Raw genomic sequence first — 15,135 nt, 5'->3', positions numbered from 1 at the left:
GAGCGGGGCCGGGGCCGGAGCGGGGCCGGGGCCGGAGCGGGGCCGGAGCGGGGCCGGAGCGGGGCCGGAGCGGGGCCGGAGCGCTGCCCCCGCCATGTCCAAGCTGCTGCCGGCGCAGGAGGCGGCCCGGATCTATCACACCAACTATGTGCGGAATGCGCGGGCCATGGGGGTGCTCTGGGCCCTCTTCACGCTCTGCTTCTCCATCCTGATGGTGGTGACCTTCATCCAGCCCTACTGGATCGGCGACAGCATCGACACGCCGCAGGCCGGCTACTTCGGCCTCTTCTCCTACTGCATCGGCAACGCGCTCACCGGTGAGCTCATCTGCAAGGGCAGCCCCCTGGACTTCGGCACCATCCCCTCCAGTGCCTTCAAAACTGCCATGTTCTTCGTGGGCATCTCCACCTTCCTCATCATCGGCACCATCCTCTGCTTCAGCCTCTTCTTCTTCTGCAACGCAGCCACCGTCTACAAAGTGTGTGCCTGGATGCAGCTGGCGGCGGGTGAGCGGCGCTGGGGAGATGCGCGGGGAGCGGGGGCTGCCACGGGCCGGCCCTTTTCCCTTTCCGCCCTCGGTTCTGCTGGGGATGGGGCTTTGGCCAGTTAAGAGACCCCAGTGTCACCTCCGTGCCATTTGCTCCCCTTTACTGGCTACCAGTGGGGAGTTTTTAGTAAAAAAACTCCTTTTAGAGCAGTTGAGACACGGCAGACTCGCCGCATGTCGGGTGATGCTTCCCTGTGCTGCAGCCCAAACCTTGTGGCTGCCAAAACTTACCTGGGGCAGCTTCTCCCAGCGCCGCTGCTCCTGCTCAGCCGCAGGGAGGCTTCAGAGGATCAGGTCGAGACAACCAAAAAAAAAAAATAAAATAAATAAAACCAAACCCAGGGCACAGAGCGCTCTGCTGTGCTCGGCATCCTGCAGGAATGAAGCAGGGAGACAGCGGGGTGATGTTTGCTGGCCCGTTGATTGTAGAAACTCCCTGAGCTCAGGGAATAACGCACGAGGAAGATGAAACACGAGGAGGGCACTGACTGACTGGTTTGGTGCCATCACTCGCATTTTCGCACTTTGCTGGGCGCTTCTCAGGCCTTCCCCATCTCTCCCCCGAGGCACTGGAGACACCTGGTAACCCAACTCCTGCGTTTCCCCGAGCCTCGGCTGAAACCCGAGCCGCCTTTGGGCTCCTGAGTTGATGCGAGAGCTGCCACCCCAGGGAGGGGCAGCGGGGCTTCTTCAGCTCCCGGCTAAAGAATCGAGCTCGAGCAAAGCTTTAGATAAGAAGCTTGGGGAAGCTCAGCCTCCTGGGGAGCAGGAGCAGAGACAGGCTTTGCTGTGGTTGTTGGGGGTTTTATGTTTTTTGTTGTTGTTCTGGATGGGGGAAGAGGAAATTGTCACAGGCAGTTCTGGCCAGATGGACAGGTACTGCTGCATTTTAGGAATTATTTTAAAAAGTGCGCAGGCTAATAGAGGATCCGTTTCCTGGTCTTTGCTCTGAACCAGGGCACAATTTCACAGAAATTATTTCTTTCCCACTTCCCCCATTTCTCTGTTAGTTACAGGGAAGATTCAATCCGTATGCAGTTAACCTTTCCAGGAAGAGAAATCCTCTCTGCAGACCAAGGAAGCTGCCTGCTCACCTTGCTGCTGGTCTGTCCCCAAGCCAAGGGAAAAGAAAACATTGGCAAAGGAGAAGGCCACTGCCCCAGAAGGGGGTTCTGGTTTACTGAGCACCTGGTGGCAGAGAAGGGGCACAGGTGTGGGACAAGGTGCATTTCAGGAGGCTGCAGGTGTCCATGAGGCGCAGGGACAAACATCTGCTTGTCCATCATGGGGTTGTGTGAGAGGAGTCAGGGGCTGCCTCACATCTGCACCACTTACTTCCAACGTAAGAGTGGAGCATGTGAAGGGCTTTTGTTAATCATGTCCCAAAACCTTGTATATGAACTCATCCCAAGCCTGGTCATTGTTCTTGTCCAGTAAATACAATTTCTCTGAGCAGGGGAAAAAGGCACTTCTGAGATTTTGGGGTATGAGCCGTCCTTCACTGGGGATGGTGCAGTTGACATGCTGGGGACCCCGTGGCCAGGCTGGAGCAGCTCCCAGGGTGGGTGAGCTCTGAGAGCAGTCACGGGAGCTGCTGCTGGAACCACCACAGCTGAGCAAGCAGAATTCATCTGCCCACAAAGCTGCTGCTGACAGCAGCTCTACCTTAGCAAACCCCAAGCTGGAACAGCTGCAAGGCGCTGGGCCAGGGTCTCCCTCTCGTGCAGCCTAAACCCATTCCAGTTTTGTTTGGAGGAGATTTCCTTGGTGTGACACGGCCAGGGCTCTGTGCAGAGGGAGCAGAGACGTTGCTGGGCAACGCTGAGACAGGAGATGCTGGTGCTGCACGTCCTTGACTCGTGGGAAGGCAGCACAGCAGCTCCTGCTCCTCCCTGCCTGTGCAGCAGAGCAGAGCCCAGGGGGGTGAGCAACCACAGTGCCTTTGAGGGACGAGTCTGTAGTACCTGATGCGTTTGCAGCATGATGTTTGCTCCTCCAGCTGCTCTCTGCACTTCAGTGTTGATGCCTGGAAAATAGAATACATCTTTCCAATTGGGGTGAATATAAAAGCAAACCTTTAGTTGAAAGCTTTCAGGTGAACAACGTGGTGAAAAGTATATGTGGTATAGTTAATTCTACAATTTTTATAAGGTTAGGAGATTAGTGCACTTATCATACACTGTCCAATTAAAGGTTAGTTAGTTAGGTAATAATTCCTGTGGTCCTGACCCTCTGGGAGCAGTACAGAGGTTTCTTTTGCCCCAGTTTTGTTATGTCTGGTTTGGAAACCAGAACATTCTTGAACTTGGTTCTCTTCTTGGAATAAGACTAAACAATATACAGGAATGTATTTATAAGGTTAGCTTACTGTTCCTAAAGGTAAGAAAGAAAGATAGAAAAGAAAACCCACTAGAAGCTACAGCAATCTACAAAGCTCCGAATTTATGTAAAACATAAAAAGCTAAAAATCTGAGGCACCGTCATCAGCTCAGGAGCCCGATGTCCCCCTGTCCCCGCAGCTACGGGGCTGATGATCGGCTGCCTGATCTACCCCGACGGCTGGGACTCGAGCGAGGTGAGGCGAATGTGCGGCGACAAAACGGACAAATACACGCTGGGCGCCTGCACCGTGCGCTGGGCCTACATCCTCTGCATCATCGGCATCCTCGACGCCCTCATCCTCTCCTTCCTGGCCTTCGTGCTGGGCAACCGGCAGGACAACCTCCTCCCCTCGGATTTCAAAGTGGAGAGTAAAGGTGGGTGTGCTGGGATGGGCCCCTGCACAGCCACGCAGCCCCACGGGGTGATGCCTTGATGCCCAGAACAGAGGCAGCCTTAAAGGAATGAAGTGGGGATTTACTAAAAGCCTTTCAAAGGATGCACCTTGGGCAGTGCAAGAGCTCAGCCACGGCTCCACCCAAAATGGATGGCTAGTCACGAGTTTGCACACTTTTATAAGTTTGGTCCATTCCCACACTGGGGTTCATTGCCCAATTCCAGCTCCAGGTGATGCTGTCCCATCCTCCCAGTTTGCTCTCCTCAATTTTCTGTTGTTTGCACTTTTTGAGCCTGAAGCTGCAGCGGTGTCCTTGGTTCTGGGGCTGGAAAAGGATTGTTTTGTGTGACTGAGCTGTGAGGAGACCTGCTGACACTTTATATGAAGTCCAGGGTTAAATACCAATGCAGTACAGAATCTGGAGAATGTGAAAGCTCAAACTTAAGGCATCGAGGTCCTTGCTGTTGCTTGGGTGGATGGTGGGTGGCTTCATCCCTGCCCCAGTCACTCACTGCTCTGTAGGGATGGAGAGCCAGCAGCAGGCAGAAAATTGTTGGAGAACAAGGCAGGAACCCAAATTCACCCAGATTGCATTTCCCAGGCCTCTGGGGCTTTCTCATCTTGTTTTAAACATCTTCGTTTTTGAAAAGAAACCTGCAAAACTCACTCATCCTTTCAGTTTTACACACTAACTCTGCAATTCTTTTTGTTTTACAGAAGAGGGAAATGACTGACAGAGCTGATCACCACGTAAGTGATAACCCACACAGATTTTTAATATTCCCAGCATGCACAATGTCACTGTTGTACCCTGATTACCAGAGGATTGACAGCTGATTTGGGTGCTGGAGTCACATTGGTTTTATTTGTGGGTAAAGAAGAAACAGTCTTTGCTTTGCCTCCCAAAACTGGGAAAGCAGAAACCCTTGACAAGTGCAAAATAAAAGCAGCATAAAATTTGAAGTCCTACTACATTTCCCAACAGCTGCCTTACTCTTTCTGTTCCCAGGGACATCCAGAGCTCTTCTTCCATCAGCCCTTTTCTTTGAAGTGACTCTTCTAGGAAGCTTGCACTTAACCAAATTCTGTGGATTTTCTACAGCTGTTTTCTTCACCCATGGAGCTGCTCTTGGCTCACAGCTCTTGTGGAGCTTATTTGGTGGGAAGAGCCCAAAATGGACATCAGAGTTTTTCTGAGTCCATCAGCAAGAGGGACAAGAGGGCAAGGATGACAATTTACTGCTTTTTTAGGGGGTTTGTACACCTTCTTTCAAGGAAATTATTTATGAATTAAAAAAAACACCACCAAAACATCAGTGTTTTGGGTTTTGTGCTCGTCTCCTGAGGGCAGAGGAAACCCTCTGCCATATTCAAGGTTGCCCTTTCACTGGAAAAATATCATGACAGACCAATTTCCAGCTGGGCAGGAATCACCAAACACAACCTCTGGAAAAGGGCACTTTCCTGGGGAAAAAAAACAAAACAACAAAAAAAAGAAAACCAAACAGCAAAACCAGAAACCAACGTGCTGAGCTGCAGCAGGCCTGGGACAGCACCTGCAGAGCAGAGCAGATGGTGCCAGTCAGCATCAACTCCCTGCACCACCCAATTAATCTGATTAAGCCATCATCTCCCATCCCATCCAACATCCACCCACAGCAGCCCTTGGCACAGCCCATTTCTGCAGAGGACAAAGCAGCAGTTACCTGGCCAGAACCCCAAATCAGCCTGCATTACAATTTTCATCTCTACTCACTGTAAATTGCTGGCTCCTGCAGCACTCGGTTCAGTTCTAACAAGCACCTTCCAGTTTTAGGCTTCCCTCTAAAATTTAAAGTGGGAAGGTTTTATTGAGACTTTTGGCTAGATAAGACAGCAGAGATATGACAGACTTGAAGAAAAACGTATTTTAGAATGGAAAGATTTCAGCAGAGTTGTCCTATTTTTTACTCTTCTCCCCTTTTTAAAATAGATCACAACACCAGCAACAAAATCTTTACCTCTCTCATTCTGGTAATGAAAGCTGACTGTTCACAAGTGAAGCAAATTGCATCCCTGAGCCCCTACTCAGAACAGAATTACAAGGGGAATGTATGAAGACTAGGGCTCAGTTATTAAATAATCTGTTTATTGCAGGGCTTTCACAAAGGAAACAAACAAACAAAAAAAGACAAAGCACCCAAGTAGAAAGAATAAAAATGTATTTTCCTTCAGGTTTTAGACTGACACAGCAAGTACAAATCCTTTAGTGTGAGCATGTCACAGCAATTTGGAAATGGAACAGACCCCAAATGAACGAGCAGACGGTACAAGACTGAATCATGACAGCTTCTGCAGGGCTTCAACTCACAAGCTGGCTCTAGCCTTGGCTATCATGGCAAAAAAAGCCCCCCTCCAGTCAGGGCTGGCAGAGGGAAGGGAAGGAAGGATGGGAAGGAGCTTTCAGCAGTCAAAGAGTGCATTTCCCTTGTGGGAAATGTTCCTTCATCAGCCAGTCTCAAGTAGGCAGGACTGGCTGAGCTTTCAAGACCACAGGAATTGTTTGCCCTGCCAATGTTATCTTCACAGTCAGTTGGAAACCAGTATTGTCTGCAGTCCTCCTGTAACAGAACATAGAAATGACCCACAACTGCAAAATGCCAGATGAAAGGAGAAAAAAAACCAAAAGAAAAGGTTAACTCAGTTTAAAACACTTTTTGGTATGTTACCTGCCTTTCTTTTTTTATTATATGCATAGAGAACCTGATCTACCACTAAAGGAACATGCAGCATGATTTGCATAAATAAGCCAAATCAGGCTCTGAGCTGAAGAAACTCTGTTCAAGTGGATTAAATGACCTGGTTTGTGAGTGAATGATCCTTACAGTTCCCAAACACACACAGAGAACTGACATGTAACAGTGGTCTTGGCAACTTTGGCAATGGAAATGGTCTTGGATAGCATCTGCATGGTCTCCAAAAACTTCTATCCTCTGCAAGCCACCACAAATCCAAAGGCCTGTTTGGTCCAGAGTAAGGAGGTGACTCTGAAGTCTCAATGCTGCCAAATCTTGCTTAGAGAAGAGTGGGATGCACTGAATCTGTAACAGGATGGGCAAGCCATCACAGAACTATTAAATGCCACAGTCATTTAACTTTTAATTAAAATTAATCCATTTAACCCATTATATCCAAACCCCCTCTGAGAAGGTTACACAGAAACCCCATAGAACATTTCTTAATTGGGGTAACTCTAGAAACAGCTTCTAATCCAGTATCTATGTGGAAAAGTCATTTCTCTTCCACTTCTGCTAGCTCTCTTCTTGTGCTAATGGCCCAGATAATAAAAGGCAGTCCCATCCTGGGAAGTTATTTCTGAAGGCCTGCACCTGAAGCAAATTAAAAGAAATCTTTACAGTGGAATTTCAGATATTGATTTTCAAAGTCCAGGGCTGCAGCATGGCTGTGATACAGGTGCTGCAACCCTTCCCTTGGGAAAAAAAAGTGAATGGTCAAAAATGAAAAGTCAGAGCAGACTGCATCAGTGAAAGCCAATCTCTCAGGAATACCACCTCAAGCAAGGCAAAAAAGTGCCAGTAAGGGATACAAAACCCCAAAAACTTATGGCTCACTATAATGTTAAGAGTTGCCTGCAATAAGGCTTTGTCTGCAGGCTGAGGGTGCACCCATCTGTTTGCTGAGGGTTGTGCGTTGAGTCAGTTCCAGCTTATGCTTATTTTGCTTGTCACTTTTTAGTCACAGGCGTTGTGTGGAAGTAGAAAACATCACCAAATCCAGAAACTATTCTGACTATCAAGGGCACGGGGAAGGAGAAAAAGTAAATGGACAGGGCACTTTGGAGGAAGAAATAAAGCATACTAAAACCTAGGTTTAAAAAGCTCTTTCAAAAGCAGCTAGAACTAAATAAACGTTTCTGACTGGAAAGCAAAAATACAGTAGACACCTAGAGAGTGATGGAGGATTGCAAGGTCTTTGCTCTACCAAGGATCTGGCACCACCTTGATGCCAACTGTTACTTCTCACCCCATCAGTAGCTACTGAATCAACAGTGGGAAAATTGACTCCTGAGTCAGTGAGATCTTCACAGGAAGAAAGGAGAGCTGGAATTTAGCTAAGGGAGATATCCGAGCACGGGTGAGCTCACATCTGTCACACACGGTGCTTAACAGTGAGGAGACTGAGGAAAAATCTCTTATTCTAGTCAATTAGTCTTTGGTGAAGCCCAATCAAGGCAAAAACACAGATGATGCCCACTGGCTGAGGAGAGTCCCCATTAAGTCACACAAACAAACTCAGCAGAACAGGTTAGATTTATCTAAAATCTTGGAAGCCTTGAAGGAAGAACTCCACACTGAAAGTGAACAAGGAGAAAAATGGATCTGGGAAAGGGCAGCTGGGTGTGTAGGCTATGCTGTAAACCAGAGTGTAACGTTGTGGCATTGCTTGGAAGCTTCTAGGAGTTAAGCCAGGGGTGCCTGAGACATTCTGCTGCTGTAGCTCGTTTCTCTGGGATCAGCTCCAGCATAGGGAGTAAGAAGTCTGTGAATGCAGCTGCCTCATCTTGGGACCACTCGTATTTTTCCACCAACACTTCAAAAAGGCCCCAGGGCTTCAGTTTGGTGATGTGCTTCAGATCACCTGAAAACCCAAGACAAATGGTTTAAGTGCAAGATACAGGAAAAGAGCAGCTCAGTAAAATTGGCTAAACAGCTAAACATGACAGAGTGAACCCAGGAACTGTTGTAAGGGAATACAAACTGCTAGGGCATGCTGAAGAGAGAAGTCAATTTTATTAAACCCTCTTTTCTATTTGCTTTAGAAGCCTGTTGTCAAAGGAGTCTTTTTTCACCTCCTGCTATTTCAGATGCCCTATCAGCAATTATCAATTTCATTAAATCACCAATTATGCTGCTTGACATGACAGATAAACTCTGCCACTGACTCTGGGATACGCACAATGCATGGAGACAGCAACACACTACTAATAAAGAAGGACTTGTTTTTACAAAAAGAATTATTAAACTAGGTCAAAACCTAATTTTTTGACTCAATACATTTCTGGGGTACTCAGGACTTTATGATAATGTTCTGTGCTCTGAGCAACATGGTTCATGATGTCAGGCATGCCAGAAATGGAGTCAAGCTGTCTAGAAAAGCCTTCAAAACTGACTTCCCACCTCTAGCTGACAGAGATCAGCTAAATAAAACCACATCAAGTTTGACAAAACAGCTGCTGTGCTGTTCCTGTACCTGCTGCATTTGATCTACACCAAGATGCTGTAGGATGCTTTTAGGAGTAAGACAAGAATGCCTCACATTTAGCTGCAGTTTTACTGATAAAGCATTTCATGAAACAAAGGAAAAGATTTAAAGATGCCACCTTTGCTGGCATCTATTTCTAACAGGCATTTCCAGCAAGACACTCCTGTCTATTTGGGCAAAGGATGAGGGGATAAAGTGATACTTGCTTTGTTTCCTTTTACCTTTTTTGGTGAAAAACTCCTTGGAATATTTTCCTGCCAAAATGAGCTTGCGAGGTATTTTCCCCAGAAGTTCTATGATCAATGCAATATGATCTGCATGTGAAAAATCAAAAAAAACCAAAAAGACAATGAGATTCATTCACACAAAACCTTTCTATGCTAGTTTCATGCTCTGGAATATAAGGATAACTACACAATCCCTTAAAAATTACTTTGGAAACCCACCTGAAACCAGGCCACACCAAGCAATAACAAAGACAAGGAGCAAGGGGAAAACAAATAGGGGCAATCTGAGGCACAATCAGTTTGAAACACAAGGTACAGAACCCAGCAGCAAGAGGAATGCAAATCACCAGAACAAAGCATGGACTTCATTGCACAGTGTTTGACTGAAGAGGCTTGAGCACAGTGGCTGCTGATTTGGGTAAATCATCTTTTTGCAAGGAGCTTTTGCATTGCTGATTTTTAAGACGTGGCTCATTTTGAAGAGGCAACCATTGGATTTCAAGTCCCATTTTAAAAAGGAAAAACTGAGACAAACAAACCTTCATCTCGTGAGTAGTCTTCCCCAGAGTGAGGCTCAAACAGGTAGTCCCCTGTTGCCAACTCAAAGGCCTAAACAAACAGAAATGAGCACATCAAATCACTTCAAAACACTGTAAGATGTGCTGCAGGTTGACTCTGCAAATCTCTGTGGGCCAGAAGTAAAGCAGTGGGAAAGAAAAAGTGCAAAACTACAGTAAACAGCTGTAATCCTAAATACTCCATTACAGCCTCAAATGTGCAGTGACTTTGCTTTAAAAGCTGCATTAAAAGCATCATAGGCACACCTAGGATGAATTATGGGTGCAGGGCCACCAGTTAAACACAAAGTTCAGGTATTTCACATGTTTGGCCTTTCCTCTTCCTCTTCAGAGTTTTGCAAAAATAACACTAAGTCCAAACTATAGCTTCTGGGGTTGGTTATTTTTAGTTTGTTTTGTTTTGCTTGGGGTTTTTTGGGGATTATTCCCTCTCCCTAATTTTCCCATGTTTTTCAAACAGTTAATCTCTGAACATCTGTCTGTAGAGTCAAAAACACATTTTAAATGAGAAAAACATCTGCACTCATTTCAACTCACCACTCCTAAATTCTGTAACACATTCACTTGTACTCAGAACACTACCCCTGACCTTCCGTATTCTCAATTTTTTTAAGAACTGCTGGTGCCAAACAATGGAATCAGGCACACTGTGTAATTCAGGCCACATGCTCTGCAGAGAAAACATGAACTTCTGCATTTTCTTTTGCCACATTCATCAAAATCTCAGCTCGTTTTCCAAGACAGCAAAAATGACTATTTTTCCAAGCTTAAATTATAAAACCCAAGCTTTGATTTGTTGAAGACACAGAGTGGAGACACCGAAGAGGCACAGGCAGTAACTGGCTTGACTGATTTTTTTCATTGTCATATTCTACATTTGCCAGCTGTTGAAGGAACAGCTTTGGCCTCATCCCAGCATTACTCAGACGAAAGATCAATTCCAAACCTGCAGAGGATGATTAAAATTAGAAATTATACTTGTGAAACAGTGCTACGTGAAGCAGAAAGGCTTTTTTTTTTTTAATATAAAAAGACAATGTGTTCAGAATTGCCTGGTTGTCCTGTTTTTTCCAGAAAGCATGATGGCAAAGTACAATCACACTTGAAATCTGCTGATGCTGGACGACAAAACCTTCAAAAGGAAAGCCACATGTGGAGAAAAAATAGATAAATTTACAAAACAACTCTGGTGTGGAAACCTATGATTCAGCAAGTCTGGAAGTTGACTGAACACTGCTAAGGGATTTTTGCCAGTCCCTCAGCAGCTCAGAGGGCAGGCACAGAGGAGGGATGTCCCCAGCTGGCAGGACTCACCATGCAGGCTGTGCTCCAGATGTCTGCAGGGGTGTTGTACCCCGAGCCTATCAACACCTCCAGGGAGCGGTACTGCCTGGTCTGGATGTCCTCGGTGAAATGCTTGTGCTAAAGAGAAGAAATGTTTTACTCAACAGCTCAAAACTGCTTAGAAGAGGAGAATCAACAACCTGGAAGGCTAGAGTGGATGAAAGCTCATTGCCATTACATTTCAGCTCCATTTTACATCCTCATTAACTATTTCCTTATATTCCTCTAAGTGCTGTAAATGAGATATTCCTCCTCAAGTGGAACAGCCCAGCAATTCAGAGGAAAGCAAGTCACAAAACCAGAAGAAATGAAGACTCTGCAGCATCTCCTACCCAGTCCTGGCAGACAGGCCATGGTCCTGCTGCCTTAAAGCAGATAAGCAACACCACTGTGAGAAATCACCTTGCCAGGCACTGCAAGCCTGACTGCAATTCTGAGTTGAGACTCATCTCTCCCAACAGATTTGAAGTGATTTGCCATTTTAGAATCCAAGTAAAAAGAGCTATTTTTTTATATTTGAAATGTCAAACATTTGAAAGAAACACAGCACAACCATCAAAGAATAAAATTGGGAGTTTTATGGTGAGAGTCTTCTTTCATGTGCTTGTGAAGGCACTGCAATGGTCTGACAAGCTGCAGAACCAGCATGTCAGAGCAATTGTTTGCAATGTTGTAGGCTCTCCTGGAGACTGAGAAACTCCTTCAGCAGTTCCACACAGCAGATTTCTGCACTCTGTGTGTGACGTGGCTCACAGCCCTACAAGAAGTAATGAAATGGCAGTGAGAAACCCAAAGCATGGACTGAAATCTTCTTTTTAGAGGATCATTTCTTTGTGTCTCTGCTTCCCTTCTTTTTTCTCTGTCATAGTTTCAAATTGTCACTGCTTGCACAGCCAGGTCTAAGGATGGGTTTTACAGATTATTTTCCATCTTGGCAAACTGGCTGAATCTGCAGCTTTAAAAAGTCAATGTGAAAAGACCAAACTTACCACCCAGCAGGCGTTTCCTAGGTCAGCTATCTTCACTTTGAGCTTATCTGCATTCTTGGGCTCAAGAGGATTAAGAAGGAAATTCCCAGCAGCTGATTTTCCTAGAGGCAATGTGTACAACAGCTGATTAAAGCTACATAGGCAGTGTCACCATCTGTCACCCAAATCCTATCAACCTCTCCCCAGCCAGGAAGTTTTTCTGATGGATCAGAACTGTTCCCTCCCTGATGCTTGGGTATAAAAATGAGCATCATTCTGCACTATCAACAACATCAATTAAGACCCAACTGGTGTCATTAAGCAGAAGGATAAATGAGCATATGCAACAGTGACTATTTCCCAGAATTTTTTGCACAGCCTGTCTATATTTAAAAAAAAAAAAACAAACAAAAAAAAACCCCAAACCCTGTTGAAATAAAGGCATTACCAGAAACAAAACAAACCTCACAACCCCCTTTAAGCCTTCCTAAATCTTTGAAGGAAGGTTCCCATGTTACAGCATCTTTCTGGCATACCCCTCATTCACTGCTGCAACACAAATACAAGAGCTAAAGGAAGTATTGGGAAAATGGAATGACACGATGGAGAGCAAAAGTATTAAGTCACTAAATGACATCCAGCTGTACCTCTGAACCAAAAATTTGGGAGAGTTTGAAGCTGTAAATTTGGGAGAGGGCTGTGAGAAGCAAAAATGTCAGTAATCTAGCAGAGACATTCAGCAAAGTGCAGTTCAAGTTTCAAAATCTAAATTTCTCCTGTTACTTTTCATCCATATAACTCCCCTAGTGGTACTCTGGGCAAGAAAATGCTGGAATACTTTTTTTTTTAGTAAGTACAAATGGTAGTTTTACCCTCCTTCTCCAAGCAGATATAGATCACATGGCAAGGACAGAAAGATGCAAGAATGGACAGTTTTACCAATTCATATTTTTATCACATACACACCTGGAATGTGTTTAAATTGCTGTACACTATTTCATGCCTTATTTTCTCCTAAGCTTACAAGACACAATTTTTCCACTCTGAAGAAGATAATATTTAAATAAAAGCATTAAAATAAATTTGGTTTCTTTCCCTACACTATACAAGCTTTGTTTCAAGGCTGCATTTTCTGGGAAAACACCCATCTTGAGCAACAGAGAGAAGTTACCTTTGCTCCATATTAAAAACCAAACTGTCAGAACATACTGAACATACCTATCCCTTAATTTAACAGCAAGTGACAATCTGCAGACTTAATGAAAATTACATTAGCAGCATGTGATTCAAAGGAGGAAATGTTCCTCCACTGAAAACCAAAGGCACGGGTGTTTTTAAAAAGTAAGAATATTTATGCAATCAAAAGTCAAAACTGAGGCACAACTACAACCAACACCTACAAACAGCAAACATCTTGGAGTATGATAATCAGGTTAATTACTCCTGGCAGGAAAACTCTCAAACAGGTGGTTCTGATCATTTCAGCCTACAAAATGCACATCTCTATTCATATGATGAGGTGTTGTAAAGAAATCTCCCCCACCAAGGAGCCCTTTCTTACAAGGTTCCTCTTATACCTTTGTTGTCTGTCGGGCTGTTATTCTCATTCTCATCCTCTGAAGGGATCTCTGTCCTGATGCTTTCCTGGAAATTGTTGATCTCCTGCTCGCTGAATGCCTGCTTTTGGTTGGGTATGGGCTGGCACACCATGGAACCCTCTGGGACCAAGGGCACAAACAAGTCCAACATTGCTTCTTGGGGGCTGATCTCTGAGTCACTGTTGTGCTGACTGTAATTACAGCTGTGCAAGTTCTCAGTCTTCTGTGTGTGAGGGTGGTTTTCACAGTCATTGGCATTGTGGAGGTCGTCCTCGAGCTGCACAGACCCCTCGTTCCCAGAGTCTGTCAAGTCTGTTATCGGGATCACTCCGTTGCAGTTGATTTCTCTTGCATGTTTTCCCACACTGCTTTCCATGAGATTGGATCCCTCCTGTCCAAGGGCTTGTGCTGCAAGAGGGGAAAATGAGGATGTAGCAGATTATGTCTTAATAAATAGCTGGAAGATGTTCAAGGGCACCCTGAGGGGTAGGGAGTACTGTAAGTGTAACTGAACACAGCCATTCACTCAGATTGTAACAGGAGATTTCCCAGTCCCATCACAAGGACAGAACAGGTGAAATGACAACGGCCACCTCTGCTAAAGGTATACACCCTCCTCATACCCCAACAACGCTGTCCATGCCATGTTGGCAATGCTTTAGCTCCATACCTGGCTTTTTGCTGATACTTTCCTCTGATGGACTGACTTTTATGAGCATTTCCAGAGGGGTCTGAGCTTCTTCCTCCTCCTCCTCAGGCTGTGTCTGCTCAGGGTTTGCTTCCTTCTCCATTTCCTCTATCTCTTGCATTCGTTTCTCCAACAACTCAGCCTGTCTTTTCTGCTTCTTTTTCAACTTCTTTTTCTTATTCTTTGACATTTTGTCAGCCTACGCAGTAGCAAGCAGAGAAATTTGACTTAACATTTTATACTTCAATAAATTTAAAATGCACCAAGGTTTAATTTATCTTAGAGCTAAGGAAACAGTCTGTGATGAAAATGACGGAGACAGCTCCTCTCCCAGATAAAAAGCAGCTATTCTAGGTTTTGAACCACTTGTCTCTGGCTCTAATGAGTACATTTTTGCCCTGACCTGAAAAACCTACATTATTCTCCAAGTGAAGAAGATCTCAGACTCCACAGAACAGTCACTTTCCCAAGAGACCTTGAGATCACCACAAGAACTCCTTGTTCTGGTGATAAATGAGCTAATACCATTTACAAGTCCAAGACAGCATTGAACCTGATGCCCACACCAAACACAAATCCCACTTCTTCCTTCTTACATGAGACTGCTCTCTCTTAATGCTGACTGGATCATGAAACAATGCAGGAGATACTATCATGCATACTTACAGGTGAAAGCTACTACACTTACTGGTTTTGGCTGTGGTGCAGTGCTCACTGAAAGGGAAAGGAAAATCAGTAAATCAGTATGGCTATACTCAACAACTGCAACTGCATTCTGAATTTAAGGTACATTTTTCCTATGTGGCATGATAACAGCATTTTAATGATATCAGCAAATGTGATTTTGAAGGCTCATTTATCTACAAAAACACAACAATAAAAAAAAAAGATAAAAACATCAAATGAGCAAATGCATAATTCAAGTTTCAGACAGGAGACTTGCTTGACTGATATCAAAGACTTCCTGCCACGTAGCTTCATTTACTGCATGTATTATGCATCCTACCCAAATGAAAATGCAAATCAAAGCATTAAAATACCAAACTTCAGGGAGCTTCCTTAAGCTAAAATCTGCTGTGATCAGTTCAGCTCAATGTTGGTGTTGTAAGATTATGACTGACAGAGCCTTCCAATACACACTGCAGTG

General features: G+C 44.9%; 2 protein-coding genes across 5 annotated transcripts in view; one reads left to right on the top strand and one right to left on the bottom strand.

Annotated features, from left to right (window-relative positions):
* The first annotated feature begins 2 nt into the window (after positions 1 to 2).
* LHFPL5 (LHFPL tetraspan subfamily member 5) overlaps positions 3 to 15,135 on the top strand; it is a 25,825-nt gene continuing 10,692 nt past the window's right edge. The window contains exons 1-4 of one of the 2 annotated variants that reach the window (XM_021536020.3): positions 4 to 506; positions 3,067 to 3,303; positions 4,041 to 4,073; positions 4,333 to 4,634. In XM_021536020.3, the coding sequence (XP_021391695.1) occupies positions 95 to 506; positions 3,067 to 3,303; positions 4,041 to 4,057 (666 nt within the window). In that variant the 5' untranslated portion in view covers positions 4 to 94 and the 3' untranslated portion in view covers positions 4,058 to 4,073; positions 4,333 to 4,634. Of the gene's footprint in view, positions 507 to 3,066; positions 3,304 to 4,040; positions 4,074 to 4,332; positions 4,635 to 15,135 lie in introns of those variants that run through there. The other variant, XM_085561118.1, reaches the window with a different exon arrangement.
* SRPK1 (SRSF protein kinase 1) overlaps positions 5,508 to 15,135 on the bottom strand; it is a 23,199-nt gene continuing 13,571 nt past the window's right edge. For all 3 annotated transcript variants that reach the window (XM_085561114.1, XM_085561115.1, XM_021536013.3), the window contains 8 exons: positions 14,677 to 14,702; positions 13,971 to 14,187; positions 13,280 to 13,708; positions 11,724 to 11,824; positions 10,705 to 10,812; positions 9,352 to 9,421; positions 8,807 to 8,899; positions 5,508 to 7,961 (listed from right to left, as the gene is read on the bottom strand). In XM_085561114.1, coding sequence (XP_085417240.1) covers positions 7,777 to 7,961; positions 8,807 to 8,899; positions 9,352 to 9,421; positions 10,705 to 10,812; positions 11,724 to 11,824; positions 13,280 to 13,708; positions 13,971 to 14,187; positions 14,677 to 14,702 — 1,229 coding nt within the window. In that variant the 3' untranslated portion in view covers positions 5,508 to 7,776. The remainder of the gene's footprint in view (positions 7,962 to 8,806; positions 8,900 to 9,351; positions 9,422 to 10,704; positions 10,813 to 11,723; positions 11,825 to 13,279; positions 13,709 to 13,970; positions 14,188 to 14,676; positions 14,703 to 15,135) is intronic.

This window comes from Lonchura striata, chromosome 26 (genome assembly GCF_050655825.1).
Source record: "Lonchura striata isolate lonStrDom1 chromosome 26, ASM5065582v1, whole genome shotgun sequence".
NCBI classification, from domain to species: Eukaryota; Metazoa; Chordata; class Aves; order Passeriformes; family Estrildidae; genus Lonchura; species Lonchura striata.
Note: the sequence above shows the minus strand (reverse complement) of the source record. Positions and strands in the feature narration are given on the sequence as shown.